General features: G+C 37.6%; 1 protein-coding gene across 1 annotated transcript in view; it reads right to left on the minus strand.

The window, feature by feature from the left end:
- The window catches only part of DGKK (diacylglycerol kinase kappa), a gene marked incomplete at both ends in the record, with an annotated part of 159,732 nt that overhangs the window by 91,038 nt on the left and 50,270 nt on the right, over positions 1–18,424 (minus strand). Inside the window, 3 exons of the mRNA XM_079910543.1 lie at positions 14,923–15,027; positions 17,022–17,102; positions 17,564–17,674. Coding sequence (XP_079766669.1) covers positions 14,923–15,027; positions 17,022–17,102; positions 17,564–17,674 — 297 coding nt within the window. The remainder of the gene's footprint in view (positions 1–14,922; positions 15,028–17,021; positions 17,103–17,563; positions 17,675–18,424) is intronic.

Genomic DNA, 18,424 nt, shown 5'->3' on the forward strand with positions numbered 1-18,424 from the left:
TAAGAAACAAGAAACATCTAAAATAAACAACCTAACCTTACACCTAAAGCAATTAGAGAAAGAAGAACAAACAAACAAAAAAACCCCCCAGAGTTAGCAGAAAGAGAGAAATCATAAAGATCAGATCAGAAATAATGAAAAAGAAATGTAGGAAACGATAGCAAAGATCAATAAAACTAAAATCTGGTTCTTTAAGAACATAAACAAAATTGATAAACCATTAGCCAGAATTATAAAGAAAAAAGGGAGAAGACTCAAATCAATAGAATTAGAAATGAAAAAGAAGAAGTAACAACTGACACTGCAGAAATACAAAGGATGATGAGAGATTAGTACAAGCAACTATATGCCAATAAAATGGACAACAAGGAGGAAATGGACAAATTCTTAGAAATGCACAGCCTTCTGAGACCGGATCAGAAAGAAATAGAAAATATGAAAAGACCAATAAAAAACACTGATATTGAAAGTGTGATTAAAAATCTTCCAACAAACAAAAGCCCAGGACCAGATGGCTTCACAGGCGAAATCTATCAAACATTTAGAGAAGAGACAACAGCTCTCCTCAAACTCTTCCAAAATATAGCAGAGAGAAATACACTCCCAAACTGATTCTACGAGGCCACCATCACTCTGATACCAAAACCAGAAAAATATGTCACAAAGAAAGAAAACTGCAGGCTAATATCACTGGTGAACATAGATGCAAAAATCCTTAACAAAATAGTAGCAAACAGAATCCAACAGCACATTAAAAGGCTCATACACTATGATCAAGTGGGGTTTAACCCAGGAACGCAAGGATTCTTCAATATACACAAATCAATCAATAGGATACACCATATTAAAAATTGAAGGAGAAAACCCATATGATCATCTCAATAGATGCAGAGAAAGCTTTCAACAAAATTCAACACCCATTTATAATAACCCTCCATAACGTAAGCATAGAGGGAACTTTCCTCAACATAATAAAGGCCATATATGACAAAACCAGAGCCAACACCGTCCTCAATGGTGAAAAACGGAACCCATTTCAATTAAGATCAGGAACAAGATAAGGTTGCCTACTATCACCACTCTTATTCAACATAGTTTTGGAAGTTTTAGCCACAGCAATCAGAAAAGAAAAAGAAATAAAAGGAATCCAAATTGTAAAAGTAGAAGTAAAGCTGTCACTGTTTGCAGATGACATGATACTATACATAGAGATCTTAAAGATGCTGCCAAAAAATTACTAGAGCTAATCAATGAATTTGGTAAAGTAGCAGGATACAGAATTAATGCACATAAATCTCTTGCATTCCTATACACTAATGATGAAAAATCTGAAACTGAAATTAAGAAAACACTCCCATTTACCATTGCAACAAAAAGAATAAAATATCTAGGAATAAACCTACCTAAGGTGAGAAAAGAATTGTATGCAGGAAATTATAAGACACTGATGAAAGAAATTAAAGATGATACAAATAGATGGAGAGATATACCATTTTCTTGGATTGGAAGAATCAACATTGTGAAAATGACTCTACTACCCAAAACAATCTACAGATACAAGGAAATCCCTATCAAACTACCACTGGAATTTATCACAGAACTAGAACAAAAAATTTCACAGTTTGTTGGGAAACACAAAAAACACGTAATAGTCAAAGCAATCTTTTTTTAAAATATCTTTATTGGAGTATAATTGCTTTACAATGGTCTGTTATTTTCTGCTTTATAACAAAGTGAATCAGTTATACATATACATATGTTCCCATATCTCTTCCCTCTTGCGTCTCCCTCCCTCCCACCCTCCCTATCCCACCCCTCTAGGTGGTCACAAAGCACCGAGCTGATCTCCCTGTGCTATGTGGTTTCTTCCCACTAGCTATCTATTTTATGTTTGGTACTGAATATATGTCCAGGCCACACTCTCGCTTTGTCACAGCTTACCCTTCTCCCTCCCCATATCCTCAAGTCTATTCTCTAGTAGGTCTGTGTCTTTATTCCTGTCTTACCCCTACGTTCTTCATGACATTTTTTTTCTTAGATTCTATATATATGTGTTAGCATATAAATTTGCCTTTCTCTTTCTGACATAATTCACTCTGTATGACAGACTCTAGGTCCATTCACCTCACTACAAATAAATCAATTTCGTTTCTTTTTATGGCTGAGTAATATTCCATTGTATATATGTGCCACATCTTCTTTATCCATTCATCCCATGATGGACACTTAGGTTGTTTCCATCTCTGGGCTATTGTAAATAGAGCTGCAATGAACATTTTGGTATATGACTCTTTTAGAATTATGGTTTTCTCAGTGTATATGCCCAGTAGTGGGATTGCTGGGTCATGTGGTAGTTCTATATGTAGTTTCTTAAGGAACGTCCATACTGTTCTCCATAGTGGCTGAACCAACTCACATTCCCACCAGCAGTGTAAGAGGGTTCCCTTTTCTCCACACCCTCTCCAGAATTTATTGTTTCTAGCTTTTTTGATGATGGCCATTCTAAATGGTATGAGGTGATACCTCATTGTAGTTTTGATTTGCATTTCTCTAATGATTAATGATGTTGAGCATTCTTTCATGCGTTTGTTGGCAGTCTGTATATCTTCTTAGGAGAAATGTCTATTTGGTCTTCTGCCCATTTTTTGATTCGGTTGTTTGTTTTTTGTTATTGAACTGCATGAGCTGCTTGTAAATATTGGAGATTAATGCTTTGTCAGTTGCTTTATTTGCAAATATTTTCTCCCATTCTGAGGGTTGTCTTTTGGTCTTGTTTATGGTTTCCATTGCTGTGCAAAAGCTTTTAAGTTTCATTAGGTCCCATTTGTTTATTTTTGTTTTTATTTCCATTTCTCTAGGAGGTGGGTCCAAAAGGATCTTGCTGTGATTTATGTCATAGAGTGTTCTGCCTATGTTTTCCACTAAGAGTTAGTTTCTGGCCTTACATTTAGGTCTTTAATCCATTTTGAGCCTATTTCTGTGTATGGTGTTAGGGAGTGTTCTAATCTCATACTTTTACATGAACCTGTCCAGTTTTCCCAGCACCACTTATTGAAGAGGCTTTCCGCTCTCCACTGTATATTAGTGCTTCTTTTATCAAAGATAAGGTGACCATATGTGCGTGGGTTTATCTCTTGGCTTTCTATCCTTTTCCATTGATCTATATTTCTGTTTTTGTGCCAGAACCATACTGTCTTGATTACTGTAGCTTTGTAGTATAGTCTGAAGTCAGGGAGCCTGATTCCTCCAGCTCTGTTTTTTTTTCTCAAGATTGTTTTAGCAATTCGGGGTCTTTTTTCACATTGTGAAATTTTTTGTTCTACTTCTATGAAAAATGCCAGTGGTAGTTTGATAGGGATTGCACTGAATCTGTAGATTGCTTTGGGTAGTAGAGTCATTTTCACAACGTTGATTCTTCCAATCCAAGAACATGATATATCTCTCCATCTATCTGTATCATCTTTAATTTCTTTCATCAGTATCTTATAATTTTCCGCATACAGGTCTTTTGTCTCCTTAGGTAGGTTTTTTCCTAGATATTTTATTCTTTTTGTTGCAGTGGTAAATGGGAGTGTTTTCTTGATTTTAATTTCAAAGTTTTCATCATTAGTGTATAGGAATTCCAGAGATTTCTGTGCACTTATTTTGTATCCTGCTACTTTATGAAATTCATTGATTAGCTCTAGTACTTTTCTGGTAGCATCTTTAGGATTCTCTATGTATAGTATCATGTCATCTGCAAACAGTGACAGCTTTACTTCTTTTCCAGATTGGATTCCTTTTATTTCCTTTCCTTTTCTGTGGCTAAAACTTCCAGAACTATGTTGAATAAGAGTGGTTAGAGTGGGCAACCTTGTCTTGTTCCTGTTCTTAGTGGAAATGCTTTCAGTTTCTCACCATTGAGGATGATGTTGGCTGTGGGTTTGTCATATATGGCCTTTATTATGTTGAGGAAAGTTCCTTCTATGTCTACGTTCTGCAGGGTTTTTTTTTTTATCATAAATGGGTGTTGAATTTTGTGGAAAGCTTTCTCTGCATCTATTGAGACGACCATATGGTTTTTCTCCCTCAATTTGTTAATATCTTGTATCACATTGATTAATTTGCCTATGTTGAAGAATCCTTCCATTCGTGGGATAAACCCAACTGGATCATGATGTATCATCCTTTTAGTGTGCTGTTGGATTCTGTTTGCTCATATTTTGTTGAGGATTTTTGCATCTATATTCATCAGTGATACTGGCCTGTAGTTTTCTTTCTTTCTGATATACTTGTCTTGTTTTGGTATCAGGGTGATGGTGGTCTCATAGAATGAGTTTGGGAGTGTTCTTCCCTCTGCTATATTTTGGAAGAGTTTGAGAAGGATAGCTGTTATCTTGTCTCTAGATGTTTGATAGAATTCGCCTGTGAAGCCATCTGGTCCTGGGCTTTTGTTTGTTGGAAGGTTTTTAATCACAGTTTCAATTTCACTGCTTGTGATTGGTCTCTTAATATTTTCTGTTTCTTCCTGATTCAGTCTTGGCAGGTTGTGTATTTGTAAGAAATTGTCCATTTCTTTCAGGTTGTCCATTTTATTGGCATAGAGTTGCTTGTAGTAATCTCTCATGATCTTTTGTATTTCTGCAGTGTCAGTTGTTACTTCTCCTTTTTCATTTCTAATTCTATTGATTTGAGTCTTCTCCCTTTTTTTCTGATGAGTCTGGCTAATGGTTTATCAATTTTGTTTATGTTCTCAAAGAACCAGCTTTTAGTTTTATTGATCTTTGCTATCATTTCCTTCATTTCTTTTTCATTTATTTCTGCACTGATCTTCATGATTTCTTTCCTTCTGCTAAGTTTGGGGATTTTTTGTTCTTTCTCTAATTGCTTTAGGTGCAAGGTTAGGTTGTTTATTCGAGATGTTTCCTGTTTCTTAAGGTAGGATTGTATTGCTGTAAACTTCCCTCTTAGAACTGCTTTTGCTGCATCCTATAGGTTTTGGGTCGTCGTGTCTCCATTGTGATTTGTTTCTAGGTATTTTTTAATTTCCTCTTTGATTTCTTCAGTGATCACTTCGTTATTAAGTAGTGTATTGTTTAGCCTCCTTGTGTTTTTATTTTTTACAGACCTTTTCCTGTAAATGATATCTAGTCTCATAGTGTTGTGGTCGGAAAAGATACTTGATACAAATTCAGTTTTCTTAAATTTACCAAGGCTTGATTTGTGACCCAAGATATGATCTATCCTGGAGAATGTTCCATGAGCACTTGAGAAAAAATTGTATTCTGTTGTTTTTGGATGGATTGTCATATAAATATCAATTAAGTCCATCTTGTTTAATGTATCATTTAGGGCTTGTGTTTCCTTATTTATTTTCATTTTGGATGATCTGTCCATTGGTGAAAGTGGGGTGTTAAAGTCCCCTACTATGAATGTGTTACTGTCGATTTCCCTTTTTATGGCTGTTAGTATTTGCCTTATGTATTGAGGTACTCCTTTGTTGGGTGCATAAATATTTTCAATTGTTAAATCTTCTTCTTGGATCAATCCCTTGATCATTATGTAGTGTCCTTGTTTGTCTATTATAATAGTCATATTTTAAAGTCTATTTTGTCTGATATGAGAATTGCTACTCCAGCTTTCTTTTGGTTTGCATTTGCATGGAATATCTTTTTCCATCCCCTCACTTTCAATCTGTATGTGTCTCTAGGTCTGAAGTGGGTCTCTTGTAGACAGCATATATATGGGTCTTGTTTTTGTATCCATTCAGCCAGTCTGTGTCTTCAAAGCAATCTTGAGAAAGAAAAACGGAGCTGGAGGAATTAGGCTCCCTGACTTCAGACTATACTACAAAGGTACAGTAATCAAGACCGTATGGTGTTGGCACAGAAACAGAAATATAGAACAATGTAACAGGATAGAAAGCCCAGATATAAACCCACGCACATATGGTCACCTTATCTTTGATAAAGGAGGCATGAATGTACAGTGGAGAAAAGACAGCCTCTTCAATAAGTGGTGCTGGGAAAACTGGACAGCTACATGGAAAAGAATGAAATTAGAACATTCCCTACCCCCATACACAAAAATAAACTCAAAATGATTAAAGACCTAAATGGAAAGACCTAATGAAACTTAAACGCTTTTGCACAGCAATGGAAACTGTAAAAAAGACAAGCCTCAGAATGGGAGAAAATATTTGTAAATGAATCAACTGACAAGGGAGTAATCTCCAAAATTTACAAGTATCTCATGCAGATCAATATCAAAAAAGCAAACAATCCAATCCAAAAATTGGTAGAAGGCCTAAATAGACATTTCTGCAAAGAAGATATACAGATTGCCAGCAAACACATGAAAAGATGCTCAACATCACTAATCATTAGAGAAATGAAAATCGAAACTACAATGAAGTATCACCTCACACCAGTCAGAATGGCCATCATCAAAAAATCTACAGTGAATGCTGGAGAGGGTGTGGAGAAAAGGGTACCCTCTTGCATTGTTGATGAGAATGTAAATTGATACAGTCACTGTGGAGAAGAGTATGGAGGTTCCTTAAAAAACTAAAAGTAGAACTACCATATGACCCAGCAATCCCACTACTGGGTATATACCCTGAGAAAACCATAATCCAAAAAGAGTTATGTACCACAATGTTCATTGCAGCTCTATTTACAATAGTCAGGACATGGAAGCAACCTAATGGTCCATCAACAGATGAATGGATAAAGGAGATGTGGCACATATATACAATGGAATATTAATCAGCCTTAAAAAAATGAAATTGAGTTCTTTGTAGTGTGGTGGATGTACCTAGAGACTGTCACACAGAGTGAAGTAAGTCAGAAAGAGAAAAACAAATACCTTATGCTAACATATATATATGGAATTAAAAAAAATAAAAAGGTTATCAAGAACCTAGGGGCTGGTAGGAATAGAGACGCAGATGTAGAGAATGGAGTTGAGGACCTGTGGAGGGGGAATTGTAAGCTGGAACAAAGTGAGAGAGTGGCATGGACTTACATATACTACCAAATGTAAAACAGATAGCTAGTGGGAAGTGGCCACATAGCACAGGGAGATCAGCTCAGTGTTTTGTGACCACCTAGAGGGGTGGGATAGGGAGGGTGGGAGGGATATGCAAGGGGGAGGAGATATGGGAGGATATATGTATATGTATAGCTGATTCACTTTGCTATAAAGCAGAAACTAACACACCATTGTAATGCAGTTATATAAATATGTTAACAAAATTATTTTAAACATGCTAAATTTCAATCAAAGGCCGATGGCCAAATAAATTATAGTTAATCTAACTAATGGAAAACAAGAAATTCATTAAAAATCACAATCTCATAAGCTTTAAATATTGGAAAACATCAAATGAAACAAAAATATAGTGTAAAGTCGATTATACAGTGTCATAGCAATTTATTTGTGCATATTTATATACATATAAATTGTACTAGAAAATTTAAAAAAATTAACAGCTTTTAAATTTCTTTTGTTTTGTTTCTGTAGGTTTCAACATTTTCTAACTTTTTATTTATAAATTATATATCAAAAAGTACCATTATGATAATGTTTATTTTGTGTATACTTCCCCTAAGACCTTTTTCATCCCATTGGGTACTATTATGTCAGACTTTCATTGTAATAGAGAATAGAACATGTTGATATCTATGAAACAGAAGTATAAGTGATTGGTGTAATGTCTGTATAATGCTTAGTAGATGGGCCCCCACTGTGAAGAAATGAAAGAGGTATCATTAAAAAGAAAAAAAAAGAATTTTTGCATCTATGTTCATCAGGAATACTGACATGTATCTTTCTTTTCTTTAGTAACTTTCTTTAGTTTTGGTAACAGGTGATGCTGGCCTTATAAAATGAGTTTGGAAGTATTCCCTTTTCTATTTCTTGGAAGAGTTTAAGAAGGATTAGTATTAATTCTTCTTTGAATGTTTGGTAGAATTCACACATGAAGCCATCAGGTCCTGGGCTTTTTTTTGTTGTGAGATTTTTGATTTCTGATTCAATCTCCCTATTTATTATTGGTATGTTCAGGCTTTCCGTTTCTTTCTGATTTAATTTTTAGTAGTTTGTATGTTTCTAGGAATTTATCCATTGCTAGGTTATCTAGTTTGTTTATAATAGGTCTTTATGATCCTTTTTATTTCTGAAGAATCTTTTGTAATGTCTTCTCTTTTATTTCTGATTTTATTTGAATCTTCTCTCCTTTTTTTTCATCTAAGAGTTTGTCAATTTTGTTTATCTTTTAAATAATTACCTCTAGTTTTGTTGACTTGTTATAATTTTTTCCCTAATTGATTTAGTTCTGCTCTGATCTTTATTATTTCCTTTGTTCTGCTAACTCTGGGCTTATTTTGTTGTTTTTCCTGTTCATCAATGTGTAAAGTTATGTTGTTTATTTAAGATCCTTCTTTTTTAATGGAGGTGTTTACTGCTATAAACTTCCATCTTATAACTGCTTTTGTTACATCCCTATTTTTATTATGTTGTGTTTTCATTTTTGTTTTTCTCAAGATACTTTTAAAATTCCCTATGGATTTCCTCTTTGATCTAATGGTTGTTCAAGAGTGTATTATTTAGTTTCCATGTATTTGTGAATTTTTCTATTTCCCTGCTGTTATTGATTTCTATTTCATTTTCTGTCATGGTCAGAGGAGATACTTAGAATTATTTCCATTATCTTAAATTTGTTATGACTTGTTTTGTGACCTAAAATGTTATCTTTCTGGAGGATGTCCTACGTGCCCTTGAGAAGAATGTGTGTTCTGCTGCTGTTGGGCAGAAATTTCTGTCTATGTCAGTTAGGTCAATATTGTTATTCAACTCAGCTGTTTGTTTATTGATTTTCTGTCTGCATGGCCTACACATTATAAGTGGAGTATTGAAGCTCCCTACTATTATTGTATTGCTGTCAATTCCTGCCTTCAAATCTGTCATTGTTTGCTTTATATATTTAGGTACTCTGATATTGGGTGCATATATGTTTATAATTGTTATATTTTCCAGTTGAATTGACCCTTCTATCATTATATAATGTCTTTTGTTTCTAGAGACAGTTTTAGATTTAAAGTCTATTTTGCCTGATATAAGTATAGCCACCCCTGTTTCTTTTGGTTACCATTTGCATGCAGTATCTTTTTCCATCTCTTCACTTTCAGGCTATGGTGTCTTTATTCTAAAGTGAGTCTTTTGTAGACAGAGTATTTCTGATCTTGTTTTTTAAAATCAATTCAGCCACTCTGTGCTCTTTGAATGATGAGTTTAATTCATTTACATTTAAGATAATTATTGATAAGTGAGGGTTTACTATTACCATTTTGATAATTGATTTCTTGCAGTTCTTTTGACCCTCTCTTCCTCTCTTGCTGTCTTCCTTTGTTATTTGATGATTTTTTTATAGTGATCTGCTTTGGTTTCCTTCTCTATGTCTTTTGTTTATTATAGGTGTTATTTTGTGTGTGTATGTGTGTGTGTGGTTAGCTCGAGGTTTGCATAAAATATCTTGTAGTTATATCTTTCTATTTTAAGTTGTTAAAAACTTAAATTTAATAGCATACCAAAATACTTTTACTCCCCCCAGCACTTATACTTTATGTTCTTTTGGTCAGAGTTTGATCTTTTTATATTGTGTATCCGCTAACAAATTTTTATCTACTAACTTTTATATTAGGGTTAAAAGTAATTCATGCACCATTATCATTAATGAAACACTTCAGACTGATGAAAGGTTTGAGCCTGGGAGACTTAAAGAAAGAATAAAAAGGAGAAAATTGGAAATAATGAGCTGCTTAGAAGACTAGATTAAAAGGTTAGCTCCTTCTGATGAATTCTAATGGAACCATTGCCTATGAGAACAGGAATGAACCTTAAAGTCATCTAGGGACTTCCCTGGTGGTCAAGTGGTTAGGATTCCATGCTTTCAGTGCTGAGGGCCAGGGTTTGATCCCTGGTTGGGGAACTAAGATCCTACAAGCCACACAGGTCAGCTAAAAAAATGTCATCTAGACTCCAGATTCTAGATTCTAAAGCATCTTTAGATCAAGTCATGTAGCCTTTATTTGAATGCTTCCAAAGGTGGAGGACTAAGTTTCTTGCAAAAGAGTCCATTCAATATTCCTAAAACTCTAAATTTTAGAAAGATTTTCCCAAATCTTTGGCCTACTAGAAGAACTTTCTAACATTCAGTGTGAGCTTTGAGAATGTCATCAGCTGTCTCTTGAGGTAGAAAGCTCCCTGTCACTGGAAATATTTAAAGCAAACTATGTACATAATTGCTTCTGAGCATGTTGTATAGAAAATTAATTTTTCATAGTGACATCAGCAAGATGATGGACTAGAAGCTCCCAATGCTCTTCCCCTCCCCCACAAAAACAACAAATAAACAACTACATGCCATCTACAATATTCTGGAGTTGAAAGAGCTCCAGAATACAACAAAAAAAGCTGCAGAAACTCATGGAGCACAGAGACAGAATGGTCACATAGAAAAGTATAGTAAGCAGTTTAACTTCATTGCCCCATCCCTCAGGCTGACAGAGCTTGGGGCCAAGAGGAACCCCCTTGGCCTGACCTCTCCCAACAAGTGGAAAGAAGAGCAGGAGGACTTCAGTAGCCTACATCATTGCTGTGGACACAAGCATATTTCAACATGGTGGTGCCCTGAATTCTTCATTGCCATTGAATCCAGGTGATGTAGCTGCCTGGAACCCAAACTGCTGCGACCACTCCCCAGAAAAAGGTACTGCAGCATCCCCTCCCAGAGAAGCTGCCACCACTGCACCCTCACTGGGAAAGTGCTGATGCATCCCTCCAATCAAAGCTGACACCACTGCATCCTGCTCCCCCTGCCAGAGTCACAGTCCTCCCGTCTGAAAGCATGTACACACCCTGGACCCCAGTTCCATGGCTGTTCAGCACACACCCATGCCTCACATACTAAGGCTACCATCATGGTGAACACACCTGTCCACCAGCCCCAGGTACCAAAGTTGTTCTAGATGCTCCTGAGCTCCAACCCTGGTACCATGGTCACTTTGCAGGTGCCCACTCCCCAGACACCAACACTATTGCCTCCACAAATGTGTCTGTGCCCCTGATCCTGGCATCATTGCTACCACATGTGTAACTGTGTGCTGGACCCAGCAACAAGAGCGATCCCCTTGGCAATGACTTCCTCCTGTGGAGGAAAAGGAGAACAGGAGGACCAAGCAGTCTTCACCAGCAAGGAACACAATAGCCCTTACCATCACTATGTAAACTCACAACCTTTGTCACTGAGGTCCTCTGCAGTTTTTGCTGACACTGACCTCAGCTGATGGAGCTCTATAAGGACTATGCCTCTGTGCCCTCCTTGAAGCCAGAACCACTGCTGCACACCCTGGAGCTGGAGTCACCATATCCAAACCAGTTGACACTCTCACACCCACCTATAGGTAAAAGTCTTTACCCCTGAAGACAGTTCATAAAGTCCTGAAAAGGCAATTGCTCCCTCAAATGTGCAGACATCAACACAAGGCTACCAGAAACACACAAAAAAATCAAGGAAACATAACATCACAAAAGAATAACAATAATTTTCCAATAACTGATCTAAAAGAAATAGAGATCTATGAATTTCCTGGAAGTGAATTCAAAATAATTGTTTTAAGGAAGTTCAGTGAGCTATAAGAGAACACAGATGGACAACTCAATGAAACCAGGAAAGCAATACCTGAAAAAATGAGAGGTTCAACAATAAGACAGAAATCATAAAAAAGAACCAAACAGAAATTCTGGAGCTGCAGAATACAGTGAATGAAATGAAAAAATGCAAAAGGGAGTTTCAACAGCAGACTTGATCAAGCAGAAGAAAGAATCTGAAAACAGGTCATTTGAAATTATCTAGTTAGAGAAGAAAAAGAAGAATGAAAAAGTGTGAAAGAAAGCAAACCTATATATACATTATGGGAGACCCAGAAGGAGAAGAACGAGGAAGAAAGGGGCAGAAAGCTATTTAAAGAAATAATGGTTAAAAACTTTCCAAATCTTGAGAGGGAAATGGACATCCAGATTCATGAAGCTCAAAAATTTCCAAACAATATCAACCCAAAGAAGACTACACTGAGACACAATATAATCAGATTGTCAAAAGTCAAGGACAAAGAGAGAATTCTGAAAGCATCAAGAGAAAATTAGCTCATCACATGTAAGGGAACCCCCATAAGACTATAAGCAGTTTTCTCAACAGAAACCTTGCAGGTCAGGAAAGAGTGAGATGATGTAATCCAAGTATTGAAAGAAAAAAAACTTACATCTGAGAATACTATACCTGGCAAAATTATCCTTTAAAATGAAGGACAGATAAAGTCTTTCCCAGACAAACAGAAACTGAGGGAATTTGTCACCACTAGACCTACCTTACAAGAAATGCTCAAGGGAGTTCTTCAAATTGAAATAAAAAAAAACATGCTAAACAGCAACATGAAAGTATAAATCTCACAGGTAAAGGTAAATATATAGACATATACAGATTAATGAAGTTCTTCTCCACTCTTTATTCTGGCATTGATAATCCTCCACAATCAGGCCCCATCTACCTCTTCAGACATATTTAAACTTTCCCAAACTCTTCTGGTCAAATGGAGTCCCCATTTTACTCTATTCCAAAAAGGTTCTGTTTTGTTACTTAGCTTTTCCTTATACCAAGTCCCCTGCTCAGGACTTCCTCCTGCCCCTAATCCCCTACCACCAATAAAATCCTATTCATCTTTCAAGGTCAGTCTCAAATCTCTCCTCTATTAACTCTTCCTAGGGGACTCCAGACCATATTAATCTCTTCCTCCCCTGAACTTCCATATCACTATACTGTCTGTTTCATTCATCTGGCAATCAAGCATCTGCCTTGTAACATCTTTGAAAACTTATTTGTCTTGAATATTTTCATTTAACTGTTTCTTTGGTGTGTATCTTATCTCCCCAACTATCTAAAAAGCTCATTGAGATCAGGAACCAAGGCTACACCTTCTTTTCAACTCTCTATGGAACAGAACTGGGCACCTAGTAGGGGCTCACTTCTTAATGTGTACTGACTGGTTTTAGATAGGTTACCCCATTACTTCGTAGTGACTTTAGTAGTCCACTAAGTCCATGATTAACCTTTTTTCACCCCGTGTCAGGCATTGACAGCTGATAAGGTGCATATGAGAGAAAGCATATTTGACTCTTCAAGCCTCAAGCAGGACAAATTGCTAAGATGCAGGTAGTGAGATATTTTACTATTGGCTAAAAGTGTTCCTTAATAGATCTAGGTCCCTGGAGCAGCTCCACAGAGGTTGTGATTATAAACTGAAATTCACAACTCTTTCAAGAGAGTTAACAGGCAGATTTTTTTCCTTTCTAGTTTGTGCTGGGTAGTCAACAAGAAGGTGTTTAATTCAGTTGAGTCAGGAATGGCACATCAATGCTCTGATGGCTTTCTCTAGAAGTTCTTGCATTCCTGGACTGATAATTAAAATTCAAGATCTTCTATGTGACCTTTTATGAAAAATTGAAATTGAGAAGTCCTCCAGTGTGGGTAGAGATAAGCCAAGGAAATGAAAGAGATTGGTCTACAGGGGTGAGAATAGGAGAGGAGTGTGGAAATCATAACTTTTTGTGGCTACCTTTAATGCTGAGTCATAGTGACTGTATTGGGGGTGGGCAGGAGGGACAGGATGTGCTTCTCCATTAGGAAAAGAAGAAGAAAATAACAAAGGAGTGAAATGCTGAGTGCTAAGTCATGTAAAGACCATCATCAGATTCTAAGCAAAGAAGCTCTCAATTAAGCATTTACAATGTGGGACCAGGAGAGGTCTCAATGATATGTGGAGACGTACCTAGTCCCTAGTTCAGTCAACTTGTCATATACTCATAGCCATGAGTAGGAGAATGAATAGTTATGAAAGTAAGTGGTCAAAAGCCTGAGAATTCCTAGGGGAGTGAGGACAGATGTTTTTTCTCCATGGCATTGTTTTTATATATAAAACCCATTATTACCCATTATTTTACACTGCTCCACCCCAAATGTTTATAAAAATCCTCTACCCTTTGCTAGTTACTTAAGACATCAGGTTCTTTTTAAGGGTGGATTCATCTTCCCCTTTATCTCTAAGACCTTCACAGCAGAACTTTGCTTTAGGATGAACCATGTATCATTCTCTTTCTAAATCCTGACTCCAAGATTACCTTCAGATTCATTTATTCATTCAAAAAATATTTATTGAGCCTCTACTATGTGGCAGACACTGTGCTAAGTAAATAAATGACAAAATCCCTCCCCTCTTGAAACTTACATAACTTGTATTGCTAAGGAGAAAAGGAAGCCTGCCATTCTTTGGGGAGGACTGCTCCTTGCTTTTCCCTCTACATTTCGTTTGTTGTAGATGGTACACAGAGAGGCAGAATGACATAATGGTTAAGGACATAGGCTTTGGAGTCACACAGCCTGGGTCCAAATCTTGGCTTTGCTACTGAGTAATTATTTCATCTTGGTCTGGTTCCTTCTCTTTTTTGAGCCTCAATTTCCTTAGCTGTTACTGTAGTCACTCAGCAGACCCAAGTGAAGACTGCTGATTGCAGCTAAGCTAACAGAAGAACATCTAAGTTAGCTGCTCACATACCTCTTGAGTGCCTCATACATTGAGCATACAGTGACATCTACATATCAAGTGGATGTGTACAGAGGTATCTAAACCACATACTTACCAAGGTTTGAGTCTAAGTGAATTACTCCTATTTATAAACAGGTTTCCTAATGATATCCACCCACAATTCCTGACCAGATTGTATCTGCTTCCATCTTATTAGTTCCCTGTTGGAAAGGTAGCTTAGCTAATGCAATCAATTAAGTGTTTACCCGTGAGAGTTGTGTAGATTCTCTATTATTTCCCTTACCTTACGAATTTCTCCCTGTTGCACGGTTTTTATGACGTTAATCCATTCTTCCATATCTTTCCGGTTGGGTGCAGCCAGTGTAACTTTTCGTTGTGGTGTGATCACCTACACAAAAACACATTATTAGCTGGTTCCCACTCCAAAACTTTGCCCCCAAACAAAGCCTTTGAACTCTCTAAGAAACTAGACAGATCTACTAAGCACATCCCAAGCCATTTCTTAAATATAAGACAGAAGCTCCCAGAGCCACTCACAGTTCCTTAGATAACCACCTCAACTAATAATAATGGTAATAATAATAAACAACACTTTAATGGCACTTACTACGTACTGGGCATTGTTCTATTGTACTTTATGTATATTGTTTATTTCAATCTTCCTTACAACCCCTTGATCTGGGCATTATTATTTTTCCCACTTAATAGGATATTTTTCCATGGCAAAGGGAGTTAAATGACGTGCCCACGTCCACCTAGCAGGTAAAAAGCTAAGCCAGAATTCGAACCTAGATTCTTTGGCTCCAGCACACATGCTCTTAAACACTAAGCCATGCACCCATCTGTTATTCAAATGAGGTTGTGTGAAAATCCTACTTGCTTACTGCTGCTCTATCTACTTGAAAAGGGTGAAAGGGTATATTTTTCATCAGGGTGTGCCTCTTTCTGTTTGAGGGGAGAGTGAGAATGGAGTGGGGAAACTACAAATCCAGTTTCTTTCTTTCTTATGGTCTGGGACAACCTGAAGAGGATTTTACTATCATCTCTCTTAATCCTGCATGGTGCAAAAACCTTTCAGGAACAATGAGAAAGCCATGCTGAGGGTCTAGCAGAGGTAGGCCATGATCAGGGCTTCATCTTCTCACAGAGGACAGGAGGGAGCATGGATAGCTGTAGCATCAGTCATTGCTTCAATGGCCCTACTTGCCTTCACTACAAGCGGCCCCCACCCCAAGCCCAAATCTTGGAGCTAGAGCTTACCACACCAACAAGCAACTTCTTTCTCCTTGTGCACGTGTCTGTGATAAATGGTAATAGGAACTAGTGGGAATTGTGACAATAGATAGCCGCTCCTTTGGTCCAAACCCATTCTTGTGTGGGGCTGATGAATAGTGCCTCTGTGTTTTAATTAGGCTAAGGGGCAACCTAACCCTTGGAATTTCTTTGTAGAATGGAGACCAAAAACATTATCTTGCATATTCATCACCCAAAGGTTAAGATTTTTGGGACTGGGTCAACAGAAACCTCAGCTTTGTCCTGGGTCAGTATGATGTAATAAGAGAGAAATGAGAGCAGGATCTTCCTCTTATATCCAACTGCTCTCCCTTCAAAAGAGAATAGACTGTGGACCAGCCATGGAATCAGGGTATTGGGCCCATAGCTCTTTAGTCTGCTAAGTACCACTCTCTACCTGCCTGAAGAGGAACCCTGGTCTCCATAACCCACCACTGAGGCTGAGAAAAAGCATTTCTGGGAGGAGGTGGGTAGGAGGATTCCTGGGCCAATGGACTTGCTATTTTTCAGTGAGCTTTCTATTCTGGATTTACGTGAATGACCAAAGCCTTATGACATTTCAGCAGTGACAAGCCCTTGAATACTTCCCTAGAAAATCCTCTGCTTTCTTTGAAGTACTCTCATCAGTAATCTCAGCATAGGATAGCTTTCAGTTTGGATTTACGTTCTTATCTATTTCATCAAAGGAGAGAATGTCATGTAGTTTGATTATCCTGATATATTCTACAACATATTGGCAGTCTCTTGAAAGCCTCCCAATGACACTCATCTAAATTATCTTCACCAGGAGGATTGATTTTTGTAATAGTCACTCCTTCCGCCCCCAAATCAGCTCAGCTTTATATCAGGCTGGTAGTAGGGAATAGGGCCATCACTTTTTTTCCCATCAGTGGGCTGGTAGAAAATATTCACATGAATAATCTTTAGCATTCATTTGCAATGCTACTTTAAGTGGATTTCCATACGCACTTTGGGATCAAAGGAAACTTGGGAAATCTGAACTCTAAAGAGGCAACAGGTGGTTATGGCAACCCCTCCTCCCAACTAGCTCCCACCCCTGGCCATTCAGTCATTCCTAATCTTACTTACGCAAAAACTGTGGCAAAGGTTTCTACAGCTGCTTTCTGCCAAGGCAACTTGAGACAGATCAATTGTTTCAAAGCGTGCAAACTGGAAAGGTATAAGAGGGAGAGGGAAAAGGAACCATCTGGTTAATAAGGCAAAGAGACACTAAAAGGTAAACACACACACACACACACACACACACGCACACTATTAGGCATTTTTGGCAGTCATGATCCCATTATTTCTTTGGCTTGAGCTGGGATTTATTTAGCATCATGGTTTTTATTGATATATCATGGGACAAACAAAAAACAAACCAAACTAAACCAAAAACACAACTCTTCCCAAAATTTTTATGTGGATTTATAGGAAGGCTTAGGTAGTTCAGCTACCTAAAGGTTTACGCTGGAGAAGATAATGGGATATGGTCTATCTAGGGGCCTAGTGGAGCAGGTAAGGGTTAGCCACCTGAATGCTTGCCAACATGTTGGCCCATCTCCCCACAAAACATTTCCTGGTACCCACCCATTAACCCAACTGACAAGAATATATATATATTCTCTTACCGCAGGATGGTGTGCAAAGCAGAGCCTTTGTCCTCGAACCAGAAAATATCTGAGTTTCCACCTCTTGAAGGAGTTACAGTTCTTCAGCAGAGGTCCTTCCTTCAGTATTTTCTGAAAGATAGCAGCATAGTGTTGAGTAATTAGATCAATTTGCAAGACCATATCACTTGTCCTCTCATTTGAGAAGATCAGATATCTGGAAAGCTCTCTGTCACATATCTGAGGAATGGCTCAAGGTCCAGGCAAGAAGACGAGGAAGTTAGTTCAATCAGAAAGGGTATTGGTTACCCTTGGATAACACATTCAGGGTGATATAGGCTCTAAGTTTCTAAGGATACATGGCCCAAGAACCATGGAGAACATTGCCATTGGTGGTGGGAGGTGGGAAGGAGGGACAGAACACATAAATATAAGAACTACATTCCTAGGGAAGAACAAATGGTCGGGAAAGAGGCTGAATTCAGTAAAGGCAGATTTTCTGGAAGTCTCCAGATTGTAGGCCTGGACAGGGCCTTCCTCTCTGCTCTTTTAGAGTGTTCCTTTTAGAACGTTAAGTTGGATCACATTCCTTCCCTGCTTACAAGCCTCCAATGGCTTCCCAACACTTTTAGAAACAAATCCCAAGTCTTAACCATGGCCTTCAAGGGATTCATGATCTGGTGAGAGCAAAAAGGACACCAAAAAGGAACTACCATTTGATTACTTTCTTTACATATCTCATAGTCTGACCAACTGATTTTTCAGTTACTTGTCAGATAGACTGACTCTAACCAAGCATAGAGTCTACTTACCACTGTTACAATTGGGGAGGTTCTCAGTTACATTTATAGAATACAAATCAATATGCAAGTCTACCATTTG

This window comes from Stenella coeruleoalba, assembly GCF_951394435.1.
Source record: "Stenella coeruleoalba genome assembly, chromosome: X".
Lineage (NCBI taxonomy): Eukaryota > Metazoa > Chordata > Mammalia > Artiodactyla > Delphinidae > Stenella > Stenella coeruleoalba.